This window comes from Panthera onca, chromosome A2, assembly GCF_046562875.1.
Source record: "Panthera onca isolate mPanOnc1 chromosome A2, mPanOnc1 haplotype 2, whole genome shotgun sequence".
Lineage (NCBI taxonomy): Eukaryota > Metazoa > Chordata > Mammalia > Carnivora > Felidae > Panthera > Panthera onca.
The window spans coordinates 9415405-9429716 of NC_138340.1; the positions used below are offsets into that span (position 1 = coordinate 9415405).

The window sequence follows — 14312 nt, forward strand, 5'->3', positions numbered from 1 at the left end:
TTGTGGAGCCCCTGGCAATATCTGGTCTGTTTCCTCTCTATGAATTTGCCCTTTCTAGGTACCTCCTATAAGTAGAATCACTCACTATTTGTTCTTTTGCATCCACTTCCCTCTTAACCTTTTTTATCCCCTTCTAGCACTCTCCATCATTAGCTCACTGATTGCCTTTCTCCCCCATGGGAACAGAAGCATCCGGATGGCACAGACTATCTCTTTCTGCTTTGTTGCCAGGACCTTCTGCAATGCCTGGCACACAGTAGGTGCTCAGTAAATCTCTGATGAGTAAATGAAAGAACTCTAATGTGCAGCCAGGATTAAGAATCAAGCCTCAGGGTCTATAAGCCTCAATTTCCTTACCTGTCGGATGGGATTGCCGAGAATCCCCACCTCACAGGATGGTCAGGATTCAGTGAGGTAATGTCTGAAAATGCCTTCTGCACTTGTGTCCCTGGGCCTTCAGCTTCTGCCCAGCCAGTGTCCCTGCCGCCACCACTCCCCCCCCTCCACGCCCCCACAAGCCCAGCCCAACCCTCACTGGAACAGAAGAGGACACACCCCCACCAGAAGAAGAGGGAGAGGACACGCCCCCTATGGAAGAGGACACGCCCCCACCAGAAGAAGAGGGAGTGGACACGCCCCCACCAGAAGAGGGGAGAGGACACGCCCCCTACGGAAGAGGACACGCCCCCACCAGAAGAGGGAGAGGACACGCCCCCTACAGGAAGAGGACAGGCCCCCACCAGAAGAAGAGGGAGTGGACACGCCCCCTATGGAAGAGGACACGCCCCCACCAGAAGAAGAGGGAGTGGACACGCCCCCACCAGAAGAGGGGAGAGGACACGCCCCCTACGGAAGAGGACACGCCCCCACCAGAAGAGGGAGAGGACACGCCCCCTACAGGAAGAGGACAGGCCCCCACCAGAAGAAGAGGGAGTGGACACGCCCCCACCAGAAGAGGGAGAGGACACGCCCCCTACGGAAGAGGACACGCCCCCACCAGAAGAAGAGGGAGTGGACACGCCCCCTACAGGAAGAGGACACGCCCCCCACCAGAAGAGGGAGAGGACACGCCCCCTACAGGAAGAGGACAGGCCCCCACCAGAAGAAGAGGGAGTGGACACGCCCCCACCAGAAGAGGGAGAGGACACGCCCCCTACAGGAAGAGGACAGGCCCCCACCAGAAGAAGAGGGAGTGGACACGCCCCCTACAGGAAGAGGACACGCCCCCCACCAGACGAGGGAGAGGACACGCCCCCTACAGGAAGAGGAGGAAGAGGGCACGCCCCCACCAGAAGCGGAGGCTGAAAGCGCGTCCCCTCTCTCACCTGAAGAGAAGCATGAGGGCCTGGAAGAAGGTCCGAAAGTTATTGTGCTCAGTGATTTGGAACTCATCCTCATCACTGTCCTCATCCTCCACGTCGATGCCGATGTTGCCAAACACCTGGGGAATCGGAGCGTGATGACCGGGGGGCAGCCATGCCCTCAACGGCTCCAGGGAAACCCCACTCAATCCCCATGGCGGTCTCTCCAAACTGGGTCCCCCTGACCCGCCCGGCCTGAGGACGGTGGCCGTCCCAGGGAGGGCTCTGGGAACATTAGGGGTGGGCACTCACCTGCATCCCGATGATGGCGTAGATAAAGAAAAGCATGGCGATCAGCAGACAGACATAAGGCAAGGCCTGGTGGGAAGGAAGGCAATGAAGGAGAGTGCGGGCAGGGGGGGTCGCCTCTCGGCCACACCATTTCCCTCCCTTGTCCCAGAGAGCCACCCCACAGGGTTGGGCGGTCCCAGGCTGTGCCAGAGTGGTGCCAGGGCTGGTCCCCTTTGGTGGGCCTCTTTGAGGCCATGGTGGCAGGGTATCAGGGGGATTCCCCTTGGAGCTCTCCAGCCGCCCCAGGAGCAGGCAGCCTAGAGAAACAGACTCTCAACAAAGTGCACCACACACGCATTTCCACCCGCTTTGTACTCTCAGCCAGAGCAGGGATGGGGGGTATGATCTTCTCAGCCCCAGGCCGGCTTCAGGGGCTCACCTTGAAGGACTGCACAAAGGTCCAGAGAAGAATTCGGATGGTGTAACCCTGTCGGAGGAGTTTGATGAGCCGGGCAGCTCGGAAGAGGCGGAGGAAACTCAAGTTGATGAAGTTATTCTGGGGAGATGGAGAGAAACGGGGTGACCATCCACCCACCCCCAGGGGCTCAGAGCCGTCACCACTCACAGAGGCCCCTACATGAAGCCAACCAACAGGAAAAGCAAGCCAGACCCCAAATAAGGAGGGAGAGAAAGCACTACTTAATGCAATGGTGCGGAGGAAAAAACGTCGAAAAGGGAACAAAGTTTGGGAGGTGGTGGTGGGGGGGGGGGATAGGGTGGGAGGAAGGAAGAGGCAACTCAAAAGCATAAACCCTCCCGGCCAGCCCCACCCGCAATGGGGGAAAGGAAAGAAAAAGGAAGGAAGAGAAAGGAACCGGGTGGGGTGGGGGTGGGGAAGAAATAACAAAAGAACAAGGAAAAGAAAATATATCCGAATCATCCAATCAGGAAAAAAATCGAGATGGTTTTTGTTTCTCCCAACAACCAAATGCACTGAGACGATAGGACACAAGCGGGTCAAGTTGCCGAATCCATCACACGTGTACGATGCACAAACACCAGGGCGGGGTGGGGGTAGCCAGCACGCTCAGGCCTGGCGGACATGTGCGGGTTCCCAGGGCATGTTACGCTCCGGGCCAGAAATGCATCTGTCGTGGGACTCAACGGGCACCTGCCCTGCCCTGCCCTGTAGAGCTGCCCACCCGCTCCTGCCCGCCCTGACCTCACCCCACGGCCAAGAGGAGCAGCGGCTTGAGCCAATCGGAGAAGCAAAAGAGCATCTTTTCTTACCCCCTTGGCGAGCGGGAATGGGGAGGACGGGAGGGAGCTGGGGCTGGTCGGCTGCAGGGCGAGTCCTCGCTGCCCGCTGAGTCGAGAAGATGCATTTGGGGCCCTTTTCCCCCCTCTCAGGGATGGCTTCTCAGCTTCTGGGGCTGGGTGGAGTAGCTCGGGACCAGGCCTGCGGGAAGCAGGAAGTACGCAGCGCCCGTGGGTGGGTGAGCTGGCAAACAGCCCAGGCCCACCGAGGGGCCGGGGCTGGAGGTGGGGCCGTCCCTGCCCCCAGGACCTCCCTGGGTGGACCCTGCCTCAGCTCACGGGCCCCCTGTCTAGTCACTGCCTCTCCCTCCTCCCGCCCAGCCGCCGCCGGGAGAACTTCCCAGGGAAGGGGGCAGCCAACTGGGAGGGGAGCGAAGAGACCAGGCGGAGACGGGGCGCTGGCTGGCCGCCCCGGGGGGGGGGGGGGGCGTGCCTGCTGGGGCCTCAGGGTCGCCGCTGGGTGGGGGGCAGGAAGCTCAAAGTCACAAATGGACCACATCTGGCTGACGGAGCTGTCTTGTCGGGCCTCGGCAGCTTGTTTTGTTTCGATGAAAAATAGTTGCCAGTGTTTAAAAGTCTGACTTCTGCCCCAAATCTGACTTGCTGGCAACCCTGGACCTGCTTCCGGGTTGGCAAAAGTTAGCTGGGGCTCAGATGTGGCTGGCCCCCTGAAACAGGCCACACGTGCCGTCCAGGATCCTCCAGGATCCTTCCCAGTTACTGTATCTTGCCCTAGCTCCGGGCCTGGGAGCTGAGAGGCAGGGATGGGGGTCCGAGAAATTTCTGGGGCTCCAAGAGGCCTCTGGATTTGCTGGCCAAGTCTAGGATGCCTCTGGGGACACATCAGTTGGTCCTTAGGCCTCTGGGACAGGGGTGGGGGCTGGGAGATCCTACCTTGACCATACTGGGCCCAACCACCGTGAGAATGTCCCAAGGGCCTCGAATACGCTCCCACACCCAGCTCAGCTGAGAGTCACCCCCGGTGGCCAGCTGACCTGACACCCAGCCCTGCCTGGCCACCCAGCTCTACCTGGGGACGGGGCCGATGGCCCAGGTGTCCCCAGCCCCTCCCGACCATCCCCAGAGTACAAGCCATCCCTTCACGGGGCGGGTCATAACATGGGGACTCTGCCCAGCATGCAAAAGCAGGCGGGCCCTGGAGCAGCCTCCGGGGGCTCAGGGTAGAGCAGGGGGGAGCCTGTCACCATGCGGGAGAAGCAAGGGGGTGTTGCAGGGAGACGCGTGCAGAGAACATGCTGCCCTTCTTGGAGCTGAGGGAGGAGACACATGGGGGAGGTAGGGGGTGGAGATGACAGAGGTCCAGGTGACAGGGTAGGGGAAGGAACTCATCTGCCCGCCATCTCTTCTTGGTTCTGCATCGAGTCCTTCAAGTGCTCGCAGAACTGGCGACTTCCCTCTTCCTAGCTCCCGCTTTTCCATCCACAAGCCCCGAAGGAGCAGCTATGCTGTCCTTCAAGGCTGCCCTGTGCTTCCTGGTTCAAGGGCGATTGGGGTGGGATGCAGGCCCCGGAAGGCTTGTGGTGCTCAGGGGCGCGAGAGCTCAGAAAGACATGGGAACCAGCCACCTGAGGGCTCCAGAGAAATCCTGCCCCCGGCAGCCCCCATCTCAGCCGACTTTGCCTCTGAGCTCCAGACCCCATAACCACTCGCCTGGCCTGACTTCTTCCAGGGTGCTCTTAAAGGCACCTCAGACCCGCCACGGCTGTGCCCTACACCTGTTCTCTTCTCCTAACCTGCTCCTCTTCTGGCATTCCCTAGATTCTATCTCCCAGTTCAAGCCAGACTCTGATCTCTCCAGGTACCTTCCTCCCCCAGTCCAGACCCAACCCATCCCCGGGTCCCGGAGAAGCCCCTGCTCAGACGGCCAGTCCCCTCTCGCTGGGGATTCCCCCTTGCGGCCCAGCACCTCCCCTCCCCGCCCCCCCCCCCCACCACCCTGGCCACTGGCTGCTGCCTCCCAGCCTCACCATCCTGTCTAATCACACTTCCAATGCTACCCCTGCTCTAAATGCTCCCCGGCTTCCGCTAGGCCCCAGGGGCTTATCCCCTTCCGCCCTCTTCACTTTTCCTGGGTCAGCCTTCCTTCCCTCTCTTTGCTCCAGCCACACCCCCTCAACTTGCAGACCCCGACCCCTGCATGATTCCTCTTGACACAGGGCCTTTGCCCGTGCTGTTCTGGGCCTCAAATGCCCTTCCCCCCGCTCTTTTGCCTTGTTAACACTGCTCATTCTTTAGCTCCGGACCCAGTTATAACTTCAGGTGGCTCTGAGTGCCTATTCGACCAATGCCCAGCTTTCCCACTTCGACCGGCGAGGCGGTGTCAGTGATGTGGTCCGCTTCAGCCCGCCACTCCACTTGGGGCACCCAATTTGCAATCCTTCAACGTTTGTTTGGCGGATGACTGCATGTGGTACTGGTTGGGGGTGGGGAGGGGTCCTGGCGCAGAGACGCCGTTCCGGGAGTCCTTCAACGGGGCTCTGAGGTGGCAGGCGTGGGGCGGAGGCAGATGGAAGGTACCAGAATGAGAAGTGAGCAAGGAGCCGCATCCGTGAGGTGACAGAGGTGGAGACGGAGTGTGCTGTGTCAGGGCATGCGGGGGGCAGGCTGGATGGATGTAACAGGGAGGGACAGGTGTGCGTGTGTGTGTGTGTGTGTGTGTGTGTGTGTGTGTCGTGGGCACAGGAGAGAGAGGAGCAGCACAAGAACAAGAGAGGAAGGGAGAGAGAGGGCACATGTGGGAAAGGGGCGAGGGCACCTGTGTGCTGTGACTGTGTGTATGGGGGCGGTTATGTGAGCACGTGAAGGCCGGGGCTCCGGGAGAGGGTCTCGTCTGGCCGGCCCGAGTCCTGGCCCTTCCGTGTTTCCCTTGTCTGGGAGTGTTTGCCTGCCTGCTGTCCGGCCCTCCGACCTCCTTGGACTTGGGAGATTCACATCTCTAGAAAGTCACACCCACGGGCCTGGAGTTTCCCGGGGCCCAGGCCCCATGGAGCTGATCAGAGGGGGACAGGAGCGATGTCTGGGTGTTGCAGGGGCTCGGCGTGTAGGGACGCGTGTACGGGATGGGGCGGGAGGCCCACCGGAGGCCCACCCAGCTGATGAGTCCTGCTGGAGCAAACCCTTTGCTTTGCAAAAGACGCAAACCAACCCACACAGAAAACCCAACTCAGAGCCCAGTAAAAACGAGAGAGAGAGAGAGAGAGAGAGAGAGAGAGAGACTGCAGGAAGGAGGAGGGAGGGGGGTGGGCTGGGGAGACAGACAGACAAGACGGGGTAGGGGTGCTGGGGGAGGGCGGGATGCATCAGGCAACCCAAGTCCAGAAAGCCCAGGGCGGGACGTGCAGTGCTGGTACGAGAAGATGCGTTCACAGTTAATGTAAGGCATTTAGACTTCAGAAAGAAGTAAGACCAACCGGATTCTAGATGCAGATGTTGAAGATGGAGGGGGAGCGGGCGGGCGGGGGCAGTTGGGGAGGCGTGTTCAGCGTTTTTTAGGTTGATTTGTAACCAGTGCCAAAACACCAATGGGTTTCGGTTCCCGGGCGGGGAGTGGGGGTGGTGGGTTGGGAGATAGTCATTGGTGTATGAACACACAGACCATGTCATGGATGAACAAATGAATTTCATAGTGCATTTTGATTGGATGAGTTTTTCAGACGGCGTTGTGCCAATATACAGTTTAAAGAGCAGGCATGAAAAGAGACAAGACAAGAAACAGTCATTAACCATCGCACGCAGGGCAAACCCCCGTCACCCGGCCACTAGGGGGCGGCAGCTGAGGCCCAGTGGGCCTCCAGCCCTTCCCCCTCCCGCACAACCCGGGGGATCTGCCCTCCCAAGCGTCTGGCGCCCCCTGCCTCAGCCTGGCGGGGTTCTGGCCTGAACCTGGCGGGCTTACCTGGGAGGCAGAAAGGGGTGGCTGTGGGCTCCTTGCCCCGCAGGGCAGGCCTCCCCTCAGCCCAGGTTGGGAGGAGTATAACATCCTCAAACATCCCCAGCCTCCGCCTTCCCCTCCAAATGATTCTGATCCAGGGCCCCGGGGGGCTGGGGTGGGGGAGGTGACTGGCAAACCCAAGTACAGTGGAAGGCCCACTGCAGACCCAAGGACGCTCCCGGTAATAATAGCAACAGCTGTAGCAGTAAGAATAACAGCCGCCATTTGTGAACGATCTATTTCCTGGCAGGTTCTGTGCCAAACCCTTCACGTGGCTCGCTCACGCGTGTTAAAGGTTGCCAGCTCCTTCCCTAGAATGCCAGCCCTGTGGGGGCGGGCGTTCTTGTCTGGTCTGGCTTTGCTCACGGTCTCCAGCACCTACGACAGTGCCCGGCACACAGCAGGCGCTCAATGAGTGCCTACCGGATCCATGTGTGAACGTGAAGCTGGCAAGGACCCAGGGAGGTTAATTACACCAGTTATCCCCACGCTACAGGAGCAGAGGTGACGTAGGCTGGCAAAGTCAAACAGCTCGTGGGGAGGGCTGTTCGACTCACTGAATAGCCCTGATGCCCTTTCCTGTCCTGCCAGTCCGGAGCCCGGGCCGCGGGGGGTCCAGCCCTATGGATCGCTTACTCCCGGCCACTGGAGGTTTCAACCAACTCCCTCCACGTGCTCTGCGGGGGGTGCGGGGCCACCCTTCCAACCTCTCGTACTGGTTCAAAGCTGTCTTGTGCTCAGCTGGATGACTGCTAGTTGGAGCTCTGGATCTCTTAGAGACTCAGGACAGAAGATGAGGCCGGGGCTCTGGTCCTCTGCCAGAGCACGGGGCCCAGGTCGGGGACACCCCCGCTGACCTCCCTAGAGGAAGGTGTTAGGGATGGGACGAAGGGAAGGGAGAATTTCTGGCTCAGTGGAGCTCAGGGCAAAGAGGTATGGCCAGGACACCACTTGGGAGGGGGGGTCTCAGGGGACACATCAGAGAATGGCCTCCGTTTCTGTGTAGCTCTTTCGTCCCGTCGGCCTCCCAGGATGGGAGAATGGGCCCATCAATCCCTTTCTGCTGGGGGCTCTAATGGGCCACCCCAGGGCCACCGGTGAGCCTCAGGAGTTACCAGGTCTGGGTGCGTGCACGACCTTGGGCAGGTCCCTCGCTTCCCCGAGCACTGGGCACTAGCTTCCTCATCTGTGAAATGGGGCCACAGCCCAACCAGGTGTATTCTCCACTTTTCTCTGCTTGTTCTGAGCACCTCCCCCACCCCCTGCTCCCTGGCCTTCTGGCTCCCTTCTGGCTAGGCTTGGCCAACGGGAAGCACTGGCAGGAGATGGAGGGCGGGGGGGAGAGATGGACTTGGGTATCTCTCCCCTGATGCCCTGAGCCTGCTCTGGCCTTCCTCTCGGGCACAGGCTCTGTCCCCGCAGGTCCACGGCTCCTGCTGGGCGGCCCCTCCCCACCCCAGCTCAGATTTCCTCCCCGCTTCAGCACCTGGACAGGTGACAGCTCCTCTCGGTGGCTGGGTGGCCCGCGCTTTCCCATCCTGGTCGGCCCTCTTCCCCTCCTCTCTGTGAGTAGTCTCTGCTTTCCAATCCCTTCAGTTACACCCTCCCAAAGGAATCCTTTTATCTACTGACCCCCTGACCTGTACCACGAGCTGATCCACGTGAATCGCTTGGCACTGTGCCTGCCACGCAACTAAGTCGGCCATTATTTTTACTGCTATTTTGATGAGGTTGATATCCCTTCCCACCCCTGGCTTCAACAGTCTTTGCCCTTTTTGCTCCCCTTATGAGGATTTCCTACCCTCCCCACCAGTTTCCTGAGGGCTCCCAGGCCTGGGCTTACTCGAAAATGGCCAAAGAGGGTATCTGAGATAGGAGCTCTGGGGCCCTGAGTCTCTCAGATGGGGGGAAGGATGATGTGGCCTATGGGGCCACCACGGAGGTCTAGGGACTGCCCCCCTCCCCAAGCTGCAAGCCTCCCAAGCCTGGGGACAGAAGAGGGTGGACATCCTGGGGACCTAGGAGTGGGATCCCCTGTTGGCTCCAGGGCCACGGCTCCCTCCTCAACCTCCTTCCACGAACCAGAAGATGGTTAGTTCAAACAGAACGGACTTGAAGCTGGTTCTTTCTGGGTCCCCAACACTGTGTGGGGTTTGGGGGTAGGGCTCAGCCTTGGGATCCTTTAATTATCTCAGTGCACTCATCCATATTATTGATTCAGTGGTCAACAGGCGAGATGCAGGAAAGTTCACACTGCAGTGCTGGCCCCACAGCTGTGGCTTTGGGCTCCCCCCGTCTCCCCGAGCCGCCCTCCCGAGGGGCTGCCCTTGCCCCTGGGGTCCCCGCTTCTCCCTCTTTGGTCACGTCAAGTGCTGGCCCGAGTCAGCTGTGGCTTTTGGGACCGCTGCTTTTGGAAGGTTCCCCCCACCCCCAGCCACCCATTCTCCACCCAGCCGGGAGCTATCCAGAGAGAAGCTGGTGGGAAACTTACCCCAAACTCAGTCACGAGGATGTCGGTGATGCTGCCCAGAACAGTCACAAAGTCGAAGATGTTCCAGGCATCACGAAAATAATTCTAGAATGGGGACCCACAAGACAGAGATGCCAACACAGGGCTCCACGCCCGGCTGCCACGGCCGGCCCCAGGGTGCATTAGGGGCACGGCTGCTGATCAGCCCGAGTGCCCACAACACGCGTGGTCATTCAAATAGCAAAGTGCTGCTGTATGGGCTGCTTAATATCACCTGCTCTGAGTCCCCCTCCCTGGGACCCCCCTGGCTCTCCTGGCCCCAGGGGGGGGCCTCCAAGACCCGGTGTCGCTCTGCTGGAGAACGAGGGCTGTCTTTTGGGCTTGCCTGTCTTTTTGACATATCTGAGGGCTCCCTGAGACCCGAGATGGTTTATAAACGATGTCACTGGGATCCTCACATGGACCCTCAGAGCAAAGGATTGTCACCCGCTTTACCCGAGGCGACGGGAGCTCGGAGTGGGATGCCGCTCACCTTCTGAGGTGAGCAGCACAGAGGTGAAGGGTCAGGACTGAACTCAGCTCGAGTCTAGGGTTTGTGTTCAAGACCACACCTGCTACAGCATGCTCGCTAAGACAGTGGACTGTGGGTTCGAATCCCAGCTTTGTTACCATCCTGCTGTATGGCTGTGGGCCAGTGACTTAACCTCTCATTTCTTCCACTTCCTAATCTGAAGAAGGGGAGAGGTAACAGGGGCATGAAACGCCTTCGGGGCACGTGCCAGGCTGCACTTTCTGGTCCCCTTGCGGTTGGATGGGGCCGCCTGTGTCTAGTTACAGCCAACAGGTTTTGCGCAGAGGAGTATTTGTGAAAACATTCCACACCGTTTGAGCCCACGCCGAGCAGCACCTCTGCCTGAATCCAAGGGTCTGGTTCAAACAGACAGCCCTCCCCTCCAGGCTCAGTGGGACCCACACCTAACGCAGGCTTTCTCAGCACCCTCACAAAGCGGGGACCAGCTTGGGGCTCGCAGGTCCCCTTCTGATTGGTCTGTTCCTCCCCTGAGCGTCTGGCCCTGAGGCAGCCCCTCTGCCTCACAGAGAAGGACTCAGGCTTTGGAGCTGTGCTTTCCAGGCTCAAACTATTTTCAGCGCGTAGGAATGAAAGGTTCTCGGAGTTGGGACTGGTTGGGCCTTGGAGCCCTCTTCTGGAAGACAGGGGTATAACAGCAATCAGATAAAGAATGTGAAGCCGGGGGGCGGAGTTTGGTTATACAGCAGGTGCTCAATGAATGGATGCTGTTTCGTAATCATCCAAAAGGAATTCATGTTCCACTGGCACTTTTGGTATTTTGGCAGATGCTGCTGGGGCCCTGCCCATATCCCCTCATACTTCCCCTACATGCCTTCGGTTGCTCTGCCCAGGGTCTTTCTCTGGTTGCAAATTAAACGGCTCCCCCTGGGAGCAGCCCTTGATTATGACTGATGGGCCTTGGAGGACAAATGCCCCGGCTCTCCCCTCAGGTGGAAAGCCGCTGCAGTATGCGCTCTCTGCTGCCTCCTGCTGGTCCTCAAGGGAACTGTGGAACTGGCTCCATAACATGCTTGTACTGGCTTCCTTCTGGCTCCTGCCTCACTCCTCTCCCCCACACTGAGTTCCCTGGGTTTCCAGATAAATTCCTCGCACTCAGTCCTGATCTCAGGCTGTGCTTCTGGGGGGAGTCCAAATGAAGGCGACTTTCTAGGCGTCTGGCCATAGGTCTTAGCCCCTGGACGACAAGGGTCCCTCCCTCCCACCCCATTGCCTAAACTGCACATGGTGAACTTCACCCAAACCAGAGGGGGCGGCTCCACGCAGGCCCCTGGGGGATGGTCGGGGGCGGGGAGGATGGAGCCCTAAGCCGCTTCATTTACCAGAAGATCGACGGGGGTTACAAAAACCGCACAGCACAACTGGGCTGGGCAGGTCCCGCGTATGAACCTACACCACGCTCCCCTCCGCCCTGGGAGGCCGGGTGCACGGTACTCCTGTTTTGTAGATGTGGAAACAGGAGAAAAAGGCCATGTGCCTTGCTTGAGGCCACGCAGCTAGAAAGGGGTTTGCACCCTGATACGGGCACGCCAGAGCCTGATTGCTGCCCCCCCATACGTGTTCTGTGACCCATCCTGGTGGCATCCCCAGGACCGAAATGCAGAGTCGGTGCCCTTGCCCTGGCTGCGGGGTGCCTCCCCTTTCTGCCTGGTGTTCAACACTAGATGTATCTTGGACTCCCCTTGGGGCACTCATTAAAGATACGGATTCAGGGGCTCCCACCTGACCAAGTGAGCCTGAACTTCCGGGGCTGGCTCTGGGGGATCATTCAATTTTAAGGCCTCATGGTGACCCTTCCTGGCATTTATGGGGCGCTCACTCCATGCCAGCCCTCACCCTCAGCCTTCAGGCACACTGGGGTTCGCAAGGGCTCTTCTGAGGAAGAGGCAGAGGACGAGCCCTCGCGATGGAGAGGCGAGGTGACACAGGCTGGATGTGAGTTGAATCGAGGCCTCTCTGGTGTCCAAACTAACACCCTTTGCCACCTTGGGAATCCTGCCTCCACCTCGCTGACAGCCTGGCGAGGCCACAGGCTGTGGGCCACTCTCCTCAGAGAGGTGGACAAAGTGGGTGGGCAAGAGGGAAGCATCCTGTTCTAAGTCTGAGCTTGGCCACTCACGGGGGACCTTCTAGAAGGTCCCATCACACAACCCATCAGTTCAGTTCAGGCCTTCTTGGCTTTTTTTTGGCGGGGGGGGGGGGGGGGGGCTGTGAACCTCCCTGGCCTCCTGGGAAGACCTTCTCAGAGGAAGCTTTGTAAATGCATAAAATAAAATACCCAGGATTGCAAGGGCACCTGTTACACCGAAATACAATTATCAAAAACTATTTTTAAACGGTGATCTAATGATTAACGCATTTCTTCATTAACATGAAATAATTTCCGGCGGTAGGTTTGACGGTCACCGGCGTTCGAAGCAAGGCTGAACACGAACAAAAATTTGGAGGAACCTGCTGCCTCTGTCATGCGCTACGGAAAGATCTGATTTTTATCGGTGATATAGAGAGTACTGGTCACACTGCAGGGGTTGGTCTGCCTTCAAGATGGAAGGAAATGTTAACGTCCAGTTAGCGGCTTGTGAAAACTAGAGACGTGATTTGCTCATGTCTAATTTCACAGCTCTCCCCCCCCGCCCCCCCTTCCCCTGCACCCACGGATCAGTGGGCTTCAGGTTAAGACCACTCGCATTAGTCGGAGATGAAGACAGGCTAGCGGGCGACCAACTGCATTTAGAAAAGAAAAGCTCCGCCATCAGTGGAAGAGCCCGTGCCGCAGGCAGAGACGGGATTTGGATTCTGGAAAACTTCACGTCGGTTGTCTATTTGCGCGTCTGGGTGCTGCCTCCCTCGCAAAAGGTATGCCTGACTGTGGATTGTGGTTAGAACGGCTGGGACACCACGGACTCGGCCCGGTCCGGATCTCAGTTTCCTTAAACTGGATGGCAATCGCCGCCCCCCCACCCCTGCCCCCCAGTTTGGATCGCTCTAAGGAATGACGGCAGGTGCATGCGCCTGGCAAGGACTGGGTCTCCTTGCTGTTATCTGGCAGGCGCAGGAACGGCTAACAAGGGTCTGTGGGCACTGGAGGGATGCTCAAGCTGCCGCTGGGGTTGGGGAGATCATCACCCACCATCCCCGATCCACGGCTCTAGCCCCAAGGCCGTACTTACCAGAATCCCGAAAGCCATGACTTTCAGCAGACATTCCAGAGAGAAGAGGGAGGTGAAGACGATGTTGAATACCCTCAAAGCGTTTTCATAAGCAACCGAGGCCCCGTAGAACTGGAGTAGAGAGGAGGAAGGACGTTGGGGTCAGCGGGCAGGGGGGGGAGCTGGGGAGGCGGCTCTGTGACTGTCCCGTCCTGGGGCAGGCGAGACCTGGGCACTGGGCTTCCCGACATGCTATTGGAGGCGACCCAGGCCCCCCGGCCAGCTGTTCCTGGGCTGGGCTAATCTTTTCACATCCAAACAAGCACTTTCTTGAGTCCCACCTTAGCACCCCAGATCCCAGGACTGCCTGCTTGATACGGCTCCGGATGGAATGCGGGATTTTCTTTTCTTTTTTTTTCAGATCTTTTATGTATTTATTTTGAGAGAGAGAGAGCAGCAGCACAAGAACAGGGGAAGGGCAGAGACAGAGTGAGGGAGAGAGAGAATCCCAAGCACTGTTAGGGCAGAGCCCGATGTGGGGCTTGAACCCACGAACCGTGTGATCACGACCTGTGCCGAAACCAAGAGTACGAGGCTTAACCCACTGAGCCACCCAGGCGCAGCACCCCCCCCCCTTTTTAATCCTTAGCTGTGCACTCCCATGAGACTGCCCCCCAGAACACTTCCAGCACCCCCAAAAGTTTCCTTGCACCCTTTCCCAGTCAGTAACCTGCCCCACAGATAACTGCTACTCTAAGACTTCCTTATGAAGTCTTCTTGCCCAGACTATTTAATTATATTCAAATTTATAACCTTCAGCCCTGAGGACCAGGTTACAGGAGACACGGCAGGTGGGAGAAGTCACAATACCCCACGAGGAGACTAACGCACCCACAGGTGGGACAGTTTTCATTCAACTTAGCTGGTTTCCTCAAAAAGTCAACAGCATGGGGCAAGAAAAAAAAAAAAAAACGGTATGGGGAAGACAGTGATTTGACAGACAACAAACAGGGGCGACTGGGTGGCTCAGTGGGTTAAGCATGTGACTCTGACTCAGGTCAGTACCTCATGATTTGTGGGTTCAAGCCCCGCGTCGGGCTCTGTGCTGACAGCTCAGAGCCTGGAGCCTGCTTCGGATCCTGTGTCCCCCTCTCTCTCTGTGCACCCCCGCATTTGTACTCTGTCTTTCTCCCTCTCTCTTAAAAATAAACATGAAAAAATTAATAAAAAATAAAAGACAACA

General features: G+C 58.4%; 1 protein-coding gene across 7 annotated transcripts in view; it reads right to left on the reverse strand.

The window, feature by feature from the left end:
- The window catches only part of CACNA1A (calcium voltage-gated channel subunit alpha1 A), a 279954-nt gene that overhangs the window by 24593 nt on the left and 241049 nt on the right, over window positions 1–14312 (reverse strand). For all 7 annotated transcript variants that reach the window (XM_081791793.1, XM_081791791.1, XM_081791792.1 and 4 more), the window contains 5 exons: window positions 13091–13201; window positions 9353–9436; window positions 2032–2148; window positions 1614–1679; window positions 1326–1441 (listed from right to left, as the gene is read on the reverse strand). In XM_081791793.1, coding sequence (XP_081647919.1) covers window positions 1326–1441; window positions 1614–1679; window positions 2032–2148; window positions 9353–9436; window positions 13091–13201 — 494 coding nt within the window. The remainder of the gene's footprint in view (window positions 1–1325; window positions 1442–1613; window positions 1680–2031; window positions 2149–9352; window positions 9437–13090; window positions 13202–14312) is intronic.